The sequence below is a fragment of the Syngnathoides biaculeatus genome, chromosome 6, assembly GCF_019802595.1.
Source record: "Syngnathoides biaculeatus isolate LvHL_M chromosome 6, ASM1980259v1, whole genome shotgun sequence".
Lineage (NCBI taxonomy): Eukaryota > Metazoa > Chordata > Actinopteri > Syngnathiformes > Syngnathidae > Syngnathoides > Syngnathoides biaculeatus.
The window spans coordinates 18934599-18951138 of NC_084645.1; the positions used below are offsets into that span (position 1 = coordinate 18934599).

A 16540-nucleotide genomic window follows, 5' to 3' on the forward strand; every position below is an offset into this window, starting at 1 on the left:
CTGAAACTGAAACAGCTGCTATTTGGAAATTACTTTAACTTTAACTTTAATGACAGTTGTAATTGTAACATTGACTAAAAGATCCACTGCAATCGGACTTCTTGTCTATACGTGTATCGCTCATATTGAATATTGTGACTGGTGTTTAAGAACCACCAACGCCATTGAGACAAATGTCTGAAACGTTCCGTTCCATTTTCTTTTTTCATTTATTTAATTCTATCGGTTATTCCGAGAAATCGCGAAAGCAACATGATTTGTGAAGCGTGTGTGACAGGAATGAATTTAGCTCACCCTTGATGCCGTCGGACACGACGAAAAGCAGCACCGGGTGGTCGTTTCCTTGGTAACAGCAAGACGTTCACTATTTTACGAGTCCACATTCACGCCTAAACATGGACATTCGGGGACGGAGTAAGTGGGAAAATATTCACTCAGTCGATCTTAAATTTAATACTAGTAGGCATTTAAAAATGGCGACAATTGGAACTTTGTATTGACTCACGTGTTAGCTAGCCCGAGCTACGCTAGCCGGCTATCTGACGTGGTCGTTGAGTATAGAGCTAAACTTATAAGGTGTGTAATAAAATATAGCTGTGACGAAGTAAAGATGTTTACATTTTAAAGCGGACGTCGCCTCACACCTTCTCCCCGCCGCAGGTGTGCAGGGCTGCAGCGAAAACATTGTGGACATGGTGGACATGGAGGACGAAACCTTCGCTATCTCCAGGTGGGTTGAAATCGGCAAGCAATTTAACACTGAAGCATGTCCCATTGTCTCATGTCTTTCGTTTTTTTCGGTCTGCTTTCAGTTCCTCAGCTGCTGACACTGCATTCGATTCTGTTATTGGTTGCATAGAGGACATCATAATGGGTGAGATGATCACATTACATTGCTCCTATTCGGTACCGTCCAGCCTTTTTCTGAGAACGAAAAATGTGTCCCCTGTCTTTCAGAGGAGGCTTTCCAGTTACTACAGCAGAACTTCATGGAGAGACACTACCAAGAGTTCGACAACACTGATGAGAACAAGCTCAGCTACACACCCATTTTCAATGAATATGTGAGTGGAGGTTAGCACATCTGTCGCATAATTTTGTGGTTTGGGGGTTGAATTTTCCTTCTCCCTTGTTCTTCTGTGTGTCTTCCCTCAATCCTACATCCAAAAAACAAGTCTGAAGACTTAAATTGTTTGTAATTGTGAACGCTTGTTTGTCAGTATGTACGATTGGCTTATGACTAGTCTAGGGAATAACTTTATAAAAAATAAGTCTGGACAAGCTTAAAACTCAATGCACTATTCTGTGTTGTTTAAGTCCACGTCACATGGATTATTGGCTAACGTCTCTATTATTAGATTTGCCTTGAATGATCCTGCTCAGACAGTTTTTTTGCCTTTTAAATTACATTTTTGCCTATTTGCAAAATGGTTCGTCATGTGATTGAAGGCTGTACTACTCATCCAGGACAAGACATGCGACCGTATCCATCCATCTATTTTCTGAGCCACTTATCATCACAAGGGTCGTGGGAGTGCTGGAGCCTATCCCAGCTGTCAACGGGCAGGAGGCGCGGTACACCCTGAACTGGTTGCCAGCCAATCGTAGGACACATGAAACACAACAGTTGCCCTCACAATCACACCTATGGGCAATCTAGAGCATCCAATTAATGTTGCATGTTTTTGGGATGTGGGAGGAAACCGGAGTGCCTGGAAAAAACCCATGCAGGCACAGGGAGAACATGCAAACTCCACACGGGCGGATCTGGGATTGAACCCGGGACCTCAGAACTGTGAGCCCAAAGGTCTAACCAGTTGCTCTATTGTGCTGCCTGCGGATGTGTCATTTCTTGAAAATGATTTCCCCTTATTAATATGGATTTCAACTGCTGTAATCAAAATTCAAATTTTAGCATCACCATCATCAGATGAATAATTTAATTTGTGTCAAAAGTGACTTGTTTTTTTTCTTCTCCAAAACTGGTGTGCTCTCAAGCAGACCAGACTTCATGCCAGATGTGTAACATGGTGGGTTGGGCTTTCATGGCTGCTTCTGCACCAGGCTCACCAGCTTTATTGATGATTTAACTCATGATTTTAGCAGCAGAATTAATTCTGAAGTCTATAAAAAAAAAATCTGGCATTTTAAAGCAAAACAGGCAGCAGAGTGGCTCACCTGGTAAAGCGTTGACCTCACAGTTCTGAGGTCCCGGCTAAAAACCTGGACCCGCCTGTGTGGAGTTTGCATGTTCTCCCCATGCCTGCATGGTTTTTTTCCAGGCACTCCAGTTTCCTCCCACATCCCAAAAACATGCAACATCAATCTGAAATTGCCCTGAGGTGTGCATGTGAGTGCGGCTGTTTGTCTCTATGTGCCCTCCCATTGGCTGGCAACTAGTTCAGGGTGTACCCTGCCTCCTGGCCGTTGACAGCTGGGATAGGCTCCAGCACTCCCTGCGACCCTCGTGCAGATAAGCGGCAAAGAAAATGGATGGATGGATAAAGCAAAACGCATCCAAACTAATGCAACAAGACAATGACCCAAAACACTGCCAACACAACAAAGGAGGAAGCTCTTACACTGGCCAAGTCAGTCACCAGACCTTAACCCAATAGAGAATGGATTTTACCTCCTGAAGAGAAGACTGAAGGGAGAAACTTAAAAACAGACTAGAACTGAAAGAGACTGCAATTAAGGCCTGGAAAAGCATTTTGAATGAGGAATGCAACTGTCTGGTAAAGTCAATGGGTTGCAGGTCAGTTATTGCAAGTGAGGGTTGTGCCATCAAATATTAAAATCATGTTTGCTTGAGTACATTTTCTCACTTGAGAAGTGTGTGGCTTCAAACAAAATGTGCCCTATATGGAGTTGTTTAACACTGCTAGATGTAAATACCATGAAATGAAAGGTGGAATTCTGAATTTTTGTCTCATGCATGTTTTTGATTTGAACCCCCAATTTCTTCAGTATACAACAAAAACCAGGCAATTGCCATTGCCTTTTGGATGTGTGTGCAAATGATCCCTGACAAATGTTAACTATTTGAAATACTTCAGTCAATTGCATTGCAATGTATTACATAGTGACGTTATGTCAAGATGAGTTGTTACCTTCACTTTCTGTACTTGGTTCTCTCTGGCATTAGTCCAGGATGTGTTTTGCCTCTCACCCCAAATTAGATGGAACAGGCTCTCGCCCACTCGAAGGACGTGTTGCCATTATGCAGTTTCCTTCGTTGATGGCTCTATTACCTGTCACCTGTGATATCTGTGACAGCCTGTAGCTGTATTTTGTATTCTCATTGGTTGTTTGTTTGTAGGTGGAGCTATTGGAGAAATATGTGGAGCAGCAGTTGATCAAGAGGATCCCCGGCTTCAATATGTCCACCTTCATTGAGCATCTCATGTAAGCATTGACTTAACATTCACTGTCGATTTCCCCCTCAATTTTCCAAAATTTCAACAGGTGAGACATGACTGATTGGCCACTTGCAACACATTTTTCCAGCTCTTCTCTGCGCCACTTGCTAGTGATGCTATTACTAAGCACATCACAATCAAATTAAAGAAAAAACATAGCCGCTCACCACGGCCAAGAAAATGTAGATGACCTTATCCGACATTAACATTACTTCAATATGTCTTCATTTTTAAACCCACAGCCTCATACTGAGGGTCTTCAAAACATGGTCTTGTCCTGGAAGTGTTTCATTAAATACAGTAAACACCTACCAAGAATTTAATACCTCCCTTTAAAATAAATGGTTGTGATTGAGTCATTGATTTGATTTAATTGAGTTTAAGAATGCAGATGTGGACTCTCCGTAACTTCCACTAACAAACCGTGGTGAACTCAGCTCCTCCTCACAAAAGATGTAGTCTGTCAGTAGAGAACTATCCCTTACTTCGCCGTACTGTACAGTGCCTTGTGAAAGTATTCAGCCCCCTTGAACTTTTCAATCATTCGCCACATTTCAGGCTTCAAACTTAAAGAGATACAATTTTCATGTTTTGATTACACAAAGCTGGAATCTATTTATCATCATCACTCAACATTGGATCATTCAGAGATTCTCACTGATCTTGTCGAGTGAGTTTGCTGCACTAAAAGTAAAGGAGCCGAATAATATTGCACGTCCCACTTGGAACTTTTTTACTTGTCAAAACAAGTATAAAATATCCAATAAATTTCATTCCACTTCAGGAGACACGCTGATTTGGCGAAGACTCTCTCATCTTCCGTTGGTATGAATCTGTTTCTAAAATATCACGATAGTGAAGCATCAACTTCAGGCAGTGATACTAGCAGTGCATGCGCACCTATAGTTGTCCAGCCATCGACTTCAACCAGCCAAAAGTCAGGCTTTATGAACGTAGTTCAATACACGAAGACGGACGCGTTAAAGGCAGAGATCGTGTGGACTTCAAAGTGATCTGCAGCCATTACAGTTACAAATCTTATGAAAATAATTCGAAAGTGTTTGCAGTCACGTTCCCAGACAGTGACATTGCTAAAAACTACCACTGTGGGGAAAGGAAGACTTCGTACCTGGCTACATTTGGCCTCGCTGCCCACTTTTCATCTCTACTGCCTCAAAGCAAAAAAATCCAGAATAGAGACTGACTTATCTACGCATATTAAGGAGGCAGAAGATAAGAAGAATCTGAGGTTTATCGCCGAGGGCAATGCACTCAGAGGCAGAGCAAAGGACAAGAGAGCCACTTTGGCACCTCCGCAGCAACAAATAGAGGAGGCACTGGGTAGGCTCAAGGAGCTGGAGTAGGGGTGCTGAGACAGACATCAGTAGAAGACATTTGTGTATATAGTTGCAATTGTAGTTAGAATCTGTTTTTCTGTGTACTGTTATGTGAAGACGTTGACAATGGTCATATCAATGAGAACTACCACAAGGGTCGACAGGTGATCACTGTCACAGGTACTGAGATACTAGAACATTTGATGAACCAGGAATGGTTGATGGCACAATTGGGTGAGTCTTTTTTCCTTACTCTTGATTTCCCACGGTGGCCCTAAATTTTTCGTGTCAGCCCCTAAGAATGCCCCTAAAAAGCCCTTAAATTTTTTTGGTCAGACTGAGTATGAACCCTGTCTTAGAGTGTTCTAAGGCAGTGGGCCGCAAGCTTTTTATCACCACGGACCGGAGTAGTTAATGCTTTAAAATTTTTACCGGGAAAGCGTGGGGCGGTACGTTAGATTGTTTGTATTTAATATCGTTCGTATTGAAAATTGACTATAATAAATAGGATCATAAATAATAACAAAATAAATAAAATAAGAAATAAAAATACACGTGGAAAAATAAAGAACATGAACCTGCAATTACCACATTTCTTAAAAATCTTCCTTACATAGCTACACAACAGTTCAAATTTTGTTAAACATGCCATTAGTCAGTTTGAACCATTTCTTCTCCCCTCTGCCTCATTTCACTCTGTTGGCGACCAAGCTCTGACTGGTCTGACTGCCTTCAAAATAAGATACAGTAGATACGCCTCAAAAATGAATTTAAAGTGCATGAAAATTTGAACTCACCATAACGCTAACACCTGAGCTTGTTTCTCTGCAATGCGATGGTCCCATCTGCGGGTAATGGGAGACAATGACACCACATCTTGCTTATGTCCAGTTTATTCCGTTGTTTTGTTTTGGTTGCTGTCACTCCATAAAATTCTGCTTCACACAGATGTCGGATATGACAGCAGGGTTTTCAGTGCTTTGGTGGCGATCTGCGGGTTTTCTGCCATGACTTTAATCCAGAACATGGGCAGAGTGGTTGTATCGAAAATACCTTTAAAGCCACCGTCGTTTGCAATCTCCGGCAGTTGATCTTTTCTTGTTGCACAGACATGCTGGATTCACCTCATTTGTTGATAAATGGGTCACGGATCCATCCCTTGGGAGTTTGTGGGTCCTTTTTGGTTGGGAAGTAGCGCTTGAACTCTTTTGATCGCAAAGACAGGTGATCGTGCACCAGCTGGGAGAATGAATGTGCTGCTGGTGGCGACTTCTTTTCTGAGAGAAAACTTTGCAGCGGTTCTGTTAATTCAAACACTCCACGTCCAAAATGCTCAAAAAGTTGGGTGTGTGCTTTGATATTGTTAAGAACTTTTCTTGGCTCTTTTATATCTTTTATTTTCTCTTCTTTTATAGGCTCTTTTGTCTCTTCACCGAGCCTTATCCCCTTTGAAAAGAAACTTTCCAAAGATGTGTTGTTGTTTTTTTTTTACCCATTTTGCTAGGTTTTGTGGGTAAATTTTGGCGCTGAAGTGACTGAGATGTAACCAAGGGGATCCGGTCATTTTTCTAAATAAAAGATTGTTCAAACTTGAATAATGAATACAATGGAACTAATTGATTATTTCTTCGGCGGCCTGGTACCAATTAATCCACAAACCGGTACCGGCCCGGACCACCGCTCTAAGGGCAGTTTTTCAGGAATTAGTCAAGCGGAAAAAATACCAGATTTGTGAGTAGAGACCCACCATTTGATGATACCAATTGTGTTTCACAACTAGCCACTAGATCAGTTTTTTCCAACCTTTATAGAGCCAAGGCACAAATTTTACAATTGAAAAATCCCACGACACACCAACAAAAGTAAATGTCACCAAAAATGGATAGATTAGTGTGTGTACTTCCTGGCATCTAATAGAAGATTTTTTTGTTCTGTCTGTCATTGTGCCTCACTGGCATAAATAGATGAATAAAGATACATTCTTTCTTGGAATAAATGTTTTTTTTTAACAATTACATAAAATTGGATAACTGCCCACGCCTCACCTGAAGAGCGCTCAAGGCACACTTTTTATGAATCACTGCACTAGATGACACGTGTTTCCCATCATGCCTTTCTTTCTCCTCCACCTTTAGGGAGCATAAAGACGAGGTGTCAGGTGACATTGTTGACATACTGCTGTCCTTTATTGACTTTGTGGCCTTCAAGGAGATGGTTCTGCAATACAAAGTGGTGAGTTGGGGACAAGATGTCCATAAAGAATGCATACATCACCTATTTTAAATTTGTGGCTTTTTTTTTTTTTTTTTAAATGACATTGATTATTTTCAAGGGAAAGGAGGGACGAAGTCTGGACTTGAGTCAAGGACTGGTAGTCACACCTTTAACCCCTGCAGCCTCCAGCCACACTGGATCCAGCCAGTTGCAATGACACGCTCACAAAAGACATGTACGTACGCCATATTGTATAAAACATTGTCCGTTGAACTCAAAATGCATTCATAAACCTCAGGTCTGACACATAGGACCAGTCAACCACTCCCACCAATGAAATGTAGTCTTCAGTGAACCTTCCGTGGGAGGAAGTTTGAGATTCCACACAAGCACAGGGAGAACACGCAGAGCCCACGCAGATTCAGAGACTCGTTCAAACCGAAACCTGCCTGCTGTTATGGAAGAGGTGCTAACCAATGTGTCAGTGGGCTACCACAGCTGGACAACGGATAAGTGTATTTGTGTACAAACTATCCCCCAACGCTAATTCTCTGTACATCCTGATACGATACCCCGTTTTAAGATGACAAATGTTGGAGGCAGTAGACTTGATATATTACAGTCATCTTCATTCAAAAACAACATCAGGAAGATTTTTTTTTTGTGTGTGTGATTCATAAATACTACTGTTGGTACTAATCTTGTGTTTTTGTCTAGCAAATACTACTGTATGAAAGTGTACAGTCACATAGAAAAAAAAAGTTTGAATTAGATATTTTGAGTTTGTGGTTAAACAAGAATTCCTCACATTTTTACATTATTTATTGGTTTGCTTCAATGTTGTGCCTGTGAAAGTAACTTTTTAATTGTAAATAGTGATTTGTATAGTTTGTGTAATGGTAAATTGCTTGTGACACATTTTCTAATAAACAGGAGAAAAGCCTACAATCTCCAATCCATCTATTTTCTTTGCCGCTTATCCTCACAAGGGTCACGGGGAGTGCTGGAGCCTATCCCTGCTGTCAACGGGCAGGAGGCGGGCACACCCTGAACTGGTCGCCAGGCAATCACAGGGCACATGGAGACAAACAGCCGCATTCACAAGCACACCTAGGGGCAATTTAGAGTGTCCAATTAATGTTGCATGTTTTTGGGATGTGGGAGGAAACCAGAGTGCCCACAGGAAACCCACACAGACACGGGGAGAACATACAAACTGTGCCGCCCCCAATCTCCAATTGTTTTTTGTAATTGAATGAGCAATTTTACGATTAGCTTCAAAAAGGTTTACGATGTAGTATTGCAGGGGGGGAATTATTTTGCTGAATTTGTTAGTTTGTTCAAAAACTGCTCACATTGGTCATGCTCACATTTTTGTTACTTAAGAATCATTTAACGCATAGGTGTTAAACTCTGGCCGTGTAATTATATTTGGCCCGTGAGGCAATTTCAAATTAATATTAGAGCTGGTCCACCGGTATTACAAGTATTACGGACTTGTTTGGTTCCATGTTAAAAGGTTCATTTGTTCAGCCTTGGCTTTGTTCAATTTAAAATTTTGGCCCACTGTGTATTTGAGTTTGACATCCCTGATTTAACGGGTCATATAATTGTCCCACACAGTACAGAAAGCAGCCAGAAGTAGCGACAGTATACACTAGTTAGTGTCATAGCAAATAATTTGAATTTGATAAAACGATTGATTTATGAAACTGTATTGGTACCGCAGGATGGTAGCAAATAATTTTTAAGCAAAGGATGGAATGGTTTGGTCTAGGGTAAGAAAGGAATCGATAAAAATGCAGTTCTGTGATAGAATAATGTACTGGAGATGACAGAAGGAGGAAATAAAAAAGAAAATATATGTGACAGAAAGAAGCCTGAAGGGGTGTATGAATGTAAAACAAGTTGGGGTGGGGGGAATAAAGTAAAAACCCAGAATGGCAGGAAATAAAGCTGCAAATAAATAAAACGACGCTGTTTCTTTGATCATGGAACTTAAAAGTCGGATTTAGAATGTAACATGGGTGCTAATGACATTACCTCGACACAAAAGAGACAAATGATTATTTGTAGGCGTTATCCAACAGATGTTTTTCTATTTGAAGCGCAACAATTTGATGGCTTGTGACCTACAGTGTGCACGTGATGCACCGGAGTGTAACGCCCGGGTGTTTCAATTCACATCCATCTTCAGCAACAATAATCATCACATATCTCCTTGATGTGGCAGCGATGCAAGTCTTTCTAGTGCTTTTCTTTGATTCCTAGGTGGGCACCATGCTGGTGGCGGCGTTTCCCCCGTCTCCCTTCCAGTCCAAATAGGAGAAGAAAGCGCTGACGCCGTAGGCCACCGTCACCACCGCTGCAAAAAACTGCACGGGCAGAGAAACAAGACGGCCGTGAGACATTGACGGGAAGTGAAACCGCGAGGTGACTTCGGTTCTTCCAGCCGCTGGACGAAGGTCGCCTCGGTCACGCTGTGTTTTGTGTTCACGTCCTTGTTGTATGAAAGATTGTAAGCTTTAAGGTCACGCTAACGGGCCTTTAACTTGTCACATGCCACTGATAACATTTTGTTTATGATAAAGAGGCCAGGGTTGTTCATTGTATGAAGTAAAGGTTATGTTTTCAGACGTAATGATACAGTGCGTGGTATATTTATTGAGCTCCCGTACATGCAATACATATTTTCATTATTCTTATACTATTCCTCTATATTTTCATGAAGAATGAGAGATTGTGGTGAAGACTCTCACTTGAATGTGAGAGTGTCGCTTCTGTGTTTGATGATGTGAACTCATCTCACCCGACCACACTTTTACAGACCTTCCTTGTTTTGTGCACTGGCAACAGATGAGCTCCTTCCCTAAACTCTTTGCAACAAAGTTGCTGCATAGAATTGTCTAAAGTGTCTTTGAATGATAAAGAAAGTGACGAGTGCAACCCCGGATTGATTCAACAATGAATGCAATATGGGGGTTTATCCCGATAGTTTTGTCTGCGTATTGAATTTATGAGAAGGCCTTGTGTCGGCGGTGCGCTCACAGCGGCAGCGGCCATATTCCCGAAGAAGTAGGTGGAGGAGAAGTGCTGAACAGAGGCGGCGTTGGCCAGGAAAGCGGTCAGGTACAGGAACGTGGCTACCCCGTGGTACACCAGCACCTGCCGGAAGAAGCACCGCAGACATGTGCTGTAACATCCCCACAATTTCCTTACGCATACTTGCCGAATCTGAGATGCAAAACAAGACTTGAGTAAAATGTTCTGCCTTTACAACAGTAATGATTTTGAGTTTTTATAGACATGGTGAGAGAGGTATTTATTGTTAAGTTATGTTTACTATTGTGGTTGTGCAACTGCACTGAACAATACTGAGAATATTTTGGGAGAATGAGGCCTGACTGATTTCATGAAGCTTTTCTAAACAAGAGATTTTAACTGTGGAAGAAAAGTTAAACGTAAAAAAAAAAAAAAAAAAAATCACACTTTTGAGGACGTAATGGAAACAAACAGCTAGTTGTTTGGTGAGATGTGTTTGGATTCTGTAGGTGTTGATGGTAGCCATGATTAGAGTTATACGGAAAAAATGAACAAACGAAAATGAACCTGAGTCAGTCTAAAAGTCCATTTAAAAATCTCGTTTATACTCCTGATCTTGAGTTACAACAGGACGGACTAAAAAATACAGAAAATTAAGCTGATCGGCCCAAGACGTTCCCGTGTCCTGTTAGTTCCACTTCCTGTTCTGTAGCGCTTCCTCGTCACCATCGCTGACACTCTTGTCACACAAAAAAAAGCCAAATAGACTTTTGGAGATGATACATTCCAGGTGCCACTTCCAACGTCTTCTTCTTCATCTTCTTCTTTCGGCTTGTCCCGTTAGGGGTCGCCACAGCGTGCCATCTTTTTCCATCTAAGCCTATCTCGTGCGTCTTCCTCTCTAACACCCACTGTCCTCATGTCCTCCTTCACAACATCCATCCATCTTTTCTTTGGTCTTCTTCTCGATCCCTTCCAACATCTATCCATCAATTCTCTACAAAATGTAACCTCCTCGGGGATGCAGGAAGCTGGAGTCTCTCCCAGCTACTTTGGCTGAAAGCCGGACGACACCCTGGATGTCATCTGATTGCATGCATATTGTATTATGGTTGTATATAGAGTAGTATATATAATTATTGTTGTTGCATTGTTACTAGTTTTCCTGATGTGCAAATAAATAGGGCAGCACGGTGACATAGCTGGAAAGCGTTGGCCTCACAGTTCTGAAGACCCGGGTTCAATCCCTGCCCTCCCTGTGTGGCGTTTGCAGGTTCTCCCTGTGCCTGCATGGGTTTTTTTTCCCCCAGGCACTCCGGTTTCCTCCGACATCCAAAAACCACGCAACATCAATTGAACACTCTAAATTGCTCCTAGGTGTGATTGTGAGTGTGGCTGTTTTCCGTCTCTCTGTGCCCTGTGATTGGCTGGCTACCAGTTCATGGTGTAGCCCGCTCCCTGCCCATTGATAGTTGGCATAGGCTCCAGCACTCCCCCGACCCTTGTGAGGATAAGCGGCTAAGAAAATGGATGGATGGATGCAGATAAATACCCCTCTCAAACTGATTTTCTGAAAAGGCAGATCTGTGGATGAACTACAGTTTCCGGCGTCTTTTGTGGCTTTGCTGATTCTGCCCCCCACCCCTCACGTACCGTGAGCGGCCAGGGCACAGCGGTGAGTCTCCTCTGGGCACCAAAGAGTATCATGGAAAAGAGGACGGTGGTGAGAAGCCAGAAAGTGACGGCCACAAACAGCACCCAGCCGTTGGCCGGCGCCCACATGTAAGGCGAGCTGGCGATCAGCGCCCAGTGGAGCAGCCCCCCAGTCTACATGGGTAAAACACACAAAAGAGATGAAAAGTGATGCGACATCTCATCTTCACATTATATTAGATTTGCTGTGCAGCGACTGTAAATATGTACATTTTATGCAAATAAATACCTATTTCAGATTTATGAGTTCATTATGTCATCGACTTTAAAATATTATTCCTCCCAGGAAGTTGCAAAAATTTATCACTTATTGGCAGAAGACAACAACAAAAAAAATGCAAGGCTCATTAACATTTAAAGGGGTCATTCGGAGCGTGATTGCCGCATATAAAGCGATTACGTACTCCACCAAAAGCACAGATGGAGATAAAGTCAGCAAATCTTTGACAGAAAGCCATCTTTAGTGTATTGTCAGCGTAAAACTATCATCTCTGGGTAGAAAAACAAAATTTCAGATCCCACGCAAAATATGACTTAACTTGGTGTCATACACCTTCTCAAAGGTACATGAATATTGTGGGAAAGGTCTTTCCATACAAAGAGTGATACTTCTGTTGTATTAGATTCACTCACAGCAAAACATTTTTTTTCATTTTTATTTTGATAGTTCCAGGTTAGAGCTCAATAAAACCCACAGTCACCATATCAAGGAATTATCCATCCATCCATCCATTTTCTTTGCCGCTTATCCTCACGAGGGTCGCGGGGAGTGGTGGAGCCTATCCGTGCCGTCAACGGGCAGGAGGCGGGCACACCCTGAACTGGTTACCAGCCAATCGCAGGGCAGATGGAGACAAACAGCCGCACTCACAATCACACCTAGGGGCAATTGAGCGCCTAATTAATGTTGCATGTTTTTGGGATGTGGGAGGAAACCGGAGTGGCCGGAGAAAATCCTCGCAGGCACGGTGAGAACATGCAAACTCCACACAGGCGGGTCTGCGATTGACCCTGGGACCTCAGAACTGTGAGGCCAACGCTTTGCCAGCTGAGGCACCGTGCAGCCTCAAGGAATTATATTACATATAAAAAATGAATTGGCCTTTTCCATCTATTGTAAATTGTACTTTTTTAAAATTGAACTTCAGTAGTCAGTGAAATGCACTGTAAAATATTCTGAATTATTGAGATGGCCTTGCGCGTACCACAATATTTTTTAGCCTTCTTATGAGGTAAGAAAATGATTAGAAATACCTCTTCAGTCTGATGCAGTGCATTTCTGACACTGTATTGTTAAATTGACAAGTCTCTTAACAGTGTCAAGCAAAAATGGCGCACTATTATTTTTATAATAGGCAAATTTTTGGCTGTTGGTATTTAGTTCCAAATACGATCGCATAAAACACCAGGACAAGTGAATGATTTATACGGCAAGCGCGTGACCGGGTTGATTGGATCAGGTCTAAAAGCCCCAAACAGCTCGCAGAATCCTAATGAGTCCGACATGACTTCAGCCAGAGCTGATAAAGGGTGGCTGCTCATAAATGATAAATGTTTGACAGTCACGTCCTCCACAGCCTGTACTTTAAACATGGCCCACACACCCAGTTCTTGTGTTGGGAGGTGATTAAACAAACAGCGGGTCACATGTCCACTCTCCAAACATTTACAGCAATCAGGGTGATTTGAAGAGCAGCAGGAAATGATCACGTTTCACATAAACGGTGTGAAAATGATTATTTGCTCAAATGAATGTATCTTTGTTCATTTATTTATGACGGTGAGATCCAGCATTCGAAAGACCGATTCTCCCGCCGTGCCTTTGCCCAAATGCTGGAGCCGCCTGCCTCAAGATGGACGTTGCGGCGGAGTGAAAATTTGGTGGCGGAAAGTTGATCTCAATTTATGATCGCCGCACTTCTCTGTTGACATGGTCATTACACAGGATTTAAAGGGAATGAGAGGATCCACTTTGATTGGTGGCGAATGAAGTCACCTGTGAGATATTTCTCGTGTAAAATATATTCCACTGAGCTACACAACGTTTTGCTGCTGCTCCACATCATGTACATATGCGTGACTAAAAACCCTATTGCACAATTCATAACAGCTAATTTAATGCTTAATCTGATGTTACTTGGCTTTTCTGCTCTCTGTTGACACACATTCCAATTGGTCCCACACCAGGAAACATTTTATGACTTTATAGCATCCCTCTGTTATCTTATCTCCTTTTGGTGACGTGACATCATGTGGCTTTTCCATTAACTTGAGCGGACAAATAAATGTACCGTCGAGCCTTTAAAAGACGAATGTCCCCGAGATCAGACGACGTCATCGTAACTCATGAGAGATCAATCCAGCGATCTTCATAGTCTACACGTTTTGCGCTTTCCCTTATCTTTTTTTTTTTTAATCCCAAAAGATGGACTGTCGTTTTACTCAAGGACGTTTCGAAGGGTTTGCTCTTTTTTTTTTGGTGGTTTTTCTTTGGCTGTTTTTCTGGCATCCCGAATGATCGATTGCCACTGTAAAATGTTGCTTTGTCACATCAAATTTCAATCCCCCCCACTCCAACTTTTGACCCCCAAAAACAGGAAAACAAAGGATGATGTGAACCATCCAAAGCACTCACTATTTGGGCCATCATGAGGACAGAGGGGTTGCTCTTGATAAAAGACATGTCCATCCTCGTGGTCACATTAGCTGCCAGCCCCCTGAGGCTGTTGCCCCCCTGCTGATTGCTCTGGGAGTTTGGGGTAGTGCCAGTCTCCGTGGTTACCTTGGACGGGAAGTCTGCCATGATTGGCTGGATAGTTTACAAAAACAAAAAACAACAACAACAACAAAAAAGAGGTCTCCAGTGGAAAAAGTAAAAAGAAGCCCAAGAGACTAAAAGCCAAATACACGGACAAAAAAGCATATATGAGGATTTCCAGTGAAAATTCCAAGATCCGATATCGTGTACCTGTGTCTGAGTTAAGCACACACACTTGCACGTACAATGTCATCCTCCTGCTGTCTGCCACTGACTCCTACTTCCGTGACTCCTCCCACGTGAGCCCCCGAGGCTTCGACACCTGTTAATATTTGAAAACTGGGAAGAGAACAGGCCATCGGCGGCAAAATACAAAGCAATTTTCTACGCCCCTCAACGGCCAAATAGGATAAACAATCCGTGAGTGCATTGTCAATAAAATGTTCATTGGGTCACAGGGAAGTTTGGGCCGATCCCATCTGACCCAGAGCGACTTTGGTGGAGTACACCCTGGATTGAGCAGGATTATGTAGACATTAGCTAAACAGGTTTTAGTTTATAGAAGCTACCACAAGGTCATGAAAGAATCCATTCACTTTGGATGCTGAGCTGGTTAAAGGTGCAAAACAAACACAAGGACGGGAATTTTTTTAACTAATATTTGATTAACAACACCAATAATAACACGTTTATATGTATGCGTACTCCTCCAGTGTTACATTACTGCCATTAGTATCTGTAATTATGATTTTTGTACTAATTTGAATGAACAGCCACATATAGTAAATTGCTTTTTCCATGGGAACACAGTGACCAATATTTGCAGTTAAAAGGAACTTTTCAATGTTGACAGTCATATCGGTTCTGCGAATTCTTTACCACTCTAACAATTTGTCAATACGGTGTTGCACGCAGACACGGACTTCCAGAGAGTCAATTTTCAAGTTCAAGTTAAAAAAAAAAAAAAAAAAAAACAGCTGTCAGAAGTGGGATTCGAACCCACGCCTCCAGGGGAGACTGCGACCTGAACGCAGCGCCTTAGACCGCTCGGCCATCCTGACATGTGCACCAGGATATGATAAAACTTTTTAAATGGTTTGTTACAGAGCAATAATTGTGAAAAATGAGCCGCGAACGTGTACCTCGATGAAAGATAGGTACACACTACCAGCGTGAACATTTTTTCTTCAAAAGCTGACCTTTGTCTCCCTCTCTAGGAAAATACTACTACTACAACGGAAAGGCGTGTTTAGATTTTGAAACATTTTTGAACGAATTAACATTTTTTAATAGCAATTTATATTATTATTATATTTTTAGTAGGGTTTGGGTTGAACTCAAACCTGAATTAGCTGTCAAGGCATCGTCTTAAGGAGCACTTTTAACATTCTTAAAGGTCTAGTGTCATCCCTATAAAACATTCTAAAATAGATAATTGTAATGAAAAATACATATAACATTATTTACTTCAATGTCCATACGAAAAAATAAATCTGAGCGGAGAGTGCGTCATCCATGCGCAAAGTTGCGGATGTGTCATGCCGTGCCATGTACGTCACTTTCTGTTTCTTCTCGAAAACAAATTCCTGAGAGGATTTTCATGGCGGGAGTTACAAAAAGCTGTATACGTCAAAATCATGTGGTGAAAAAATGCATGGGTCCATGTCGGCTGCCGTTTTTTCATTAATAACATACTAAAAAATCATGACAGTGGCCCTTAAAGCGTAAAGCAGGTGACCACTGATCAGTTAAAACAATAAATCATTCTTTAAACTAAGTGTATAAATTAACTAAGATGTGCCGGTCTGTTTGTAGATGTAATAAAAGTCCAGACATTAAGAAAAGCAAATATTTGTTCATATATTCCCTTCTAAAGCAAGGGAGATTAATGCCATGTGAAGAATATTCCACATGTGCCGACTCTTCATACACGTGATCTGGTCAAGTCTGTGTGAGTTTAAAAGACGATTTTTAGTGGCCTGCTGGGGCAAAGGTTGAATTTTTTTTTCATCCAAGTGTCCAAAAGCACGTCTTAACTGAGTAATGAGTTATTT

The 16540-nt window shown here is 41.9% G+C and overlaps 2 protein-coding genes and 1 non-coding gene across 5 annotated transcripts; 1 reads left to right on the plus strand and 2 right to left on the minus strand.

The window, feature by feature from the left end:
* Positions 1–191: 191 nt before the first annotated feature.
* On the plus strand, positions 192–7932 carry arl2bp (ADP-ribosylation factor-like 2 binding protein). 3 transcript variants are annotated; one of them, XM_061823433.1, is made up of 8 exons: positions 192–414; positions 661–730; positions 813–874; positions 958–1064; positions 3323–3408; positions 6895–6991; positions 7092–7208; positions 7285–7932. In XM_061823433.1, exons 1-7 carry the CDS (start codon positions 396–398, stop codon positions 7188–7190), a joined length of 540 nt encoding a protein of 179 aa, XP_061679417.1. In that variant the 5' UTR covers positions 192–395; the 3' UTR covers positions 7191–7208; positions 7285–7932. The 3 variants fall into 3 exon arrangements, with proteins under 3 accessions (XP_061679417.1, XP_061679416.1, XP_061679419.1); XM_061823432.1 differs by having other exon boundaries at positions 193–414; positions 7272–7932; XM_061823435.1 differs by lacking the exon at positions 192–414 and adding an exon at positions 421–576 and having other exon boundaries at positions 7272–7932.
* On the minus strand, positions 7931–14773 carry pllp (plasmolipin). Its single transcript, XM_061823431.1, has 5 exons — positions 14697–14773; positions 14364–14537; positions 11669–11842; positions 10022–10138; positions 7931–9348 (listed from the first exon to the last, which is right to left on the minus strand). Exons 2-5 carry the CDS (start codon positions 14529–14531, stop codon positions 9241–9243), a joined length of 567 nt encoding a protein of 188 aa, XP_061679415.1. The 5' UTR covers positions 14532–14537; positions 14697–14773; the 3' UTR covers positions 7931–9240.
* Positions 14774–15464: 691 nt separating this feature from the next.
* trnal-cag (transfer RNA leucine (anticodon CAG)) lies at positions 15465–15547 on the minus strand. The gene has a single exon. It is a non-coding gene; the product is annotated as a tRNA-Leu (tRNA).
* Positions 15548–16540: the final 993 nt, after the last annotated feature.

Excerpts from the sequence above, each read along its gene's own strand:
- arl2bp (XM_061823433.1), top strand. Across the intron at positions 1,065-3,322 it reads CACCCATTTTCAATGAATAT|GTGGAGCTATTGGAGAAATA; the intron begins GTGAGTGGAGGT and ends GTTTGTTTGTAG. Across the intron at positions 3,409-6,894 it reads ACCTTCATTGAGCATCTCAT|GGAGCATAAAGACGAGGTGT; the intron begins GTAAGCATTGAC and ends CTCCACCTTTAG.
- pllp (XM_061823431.1), bottom strand. The coding sequence starts at position 14,531 with ATGGCAGACTTCCCGTCCAAGGTAACCACGGAGACTGGCACTACCCCA. Across the intron at positions 11,843-14,363 it reads TCCTCATGATGGCCCAAATA|ACTGGGGGGCTGCTCCACTG; the intron begins GTGAGTGCTTTG and ends TTACCCATGTAG. Across the intron at positions 10,139-11,668 it reads CTGTGCCCTGGCCGCTCACG|GTGCTGGTGTACCACGGGGT; the intron begins GTACGTGAGGGG and ends TTCTTCCGGCAG.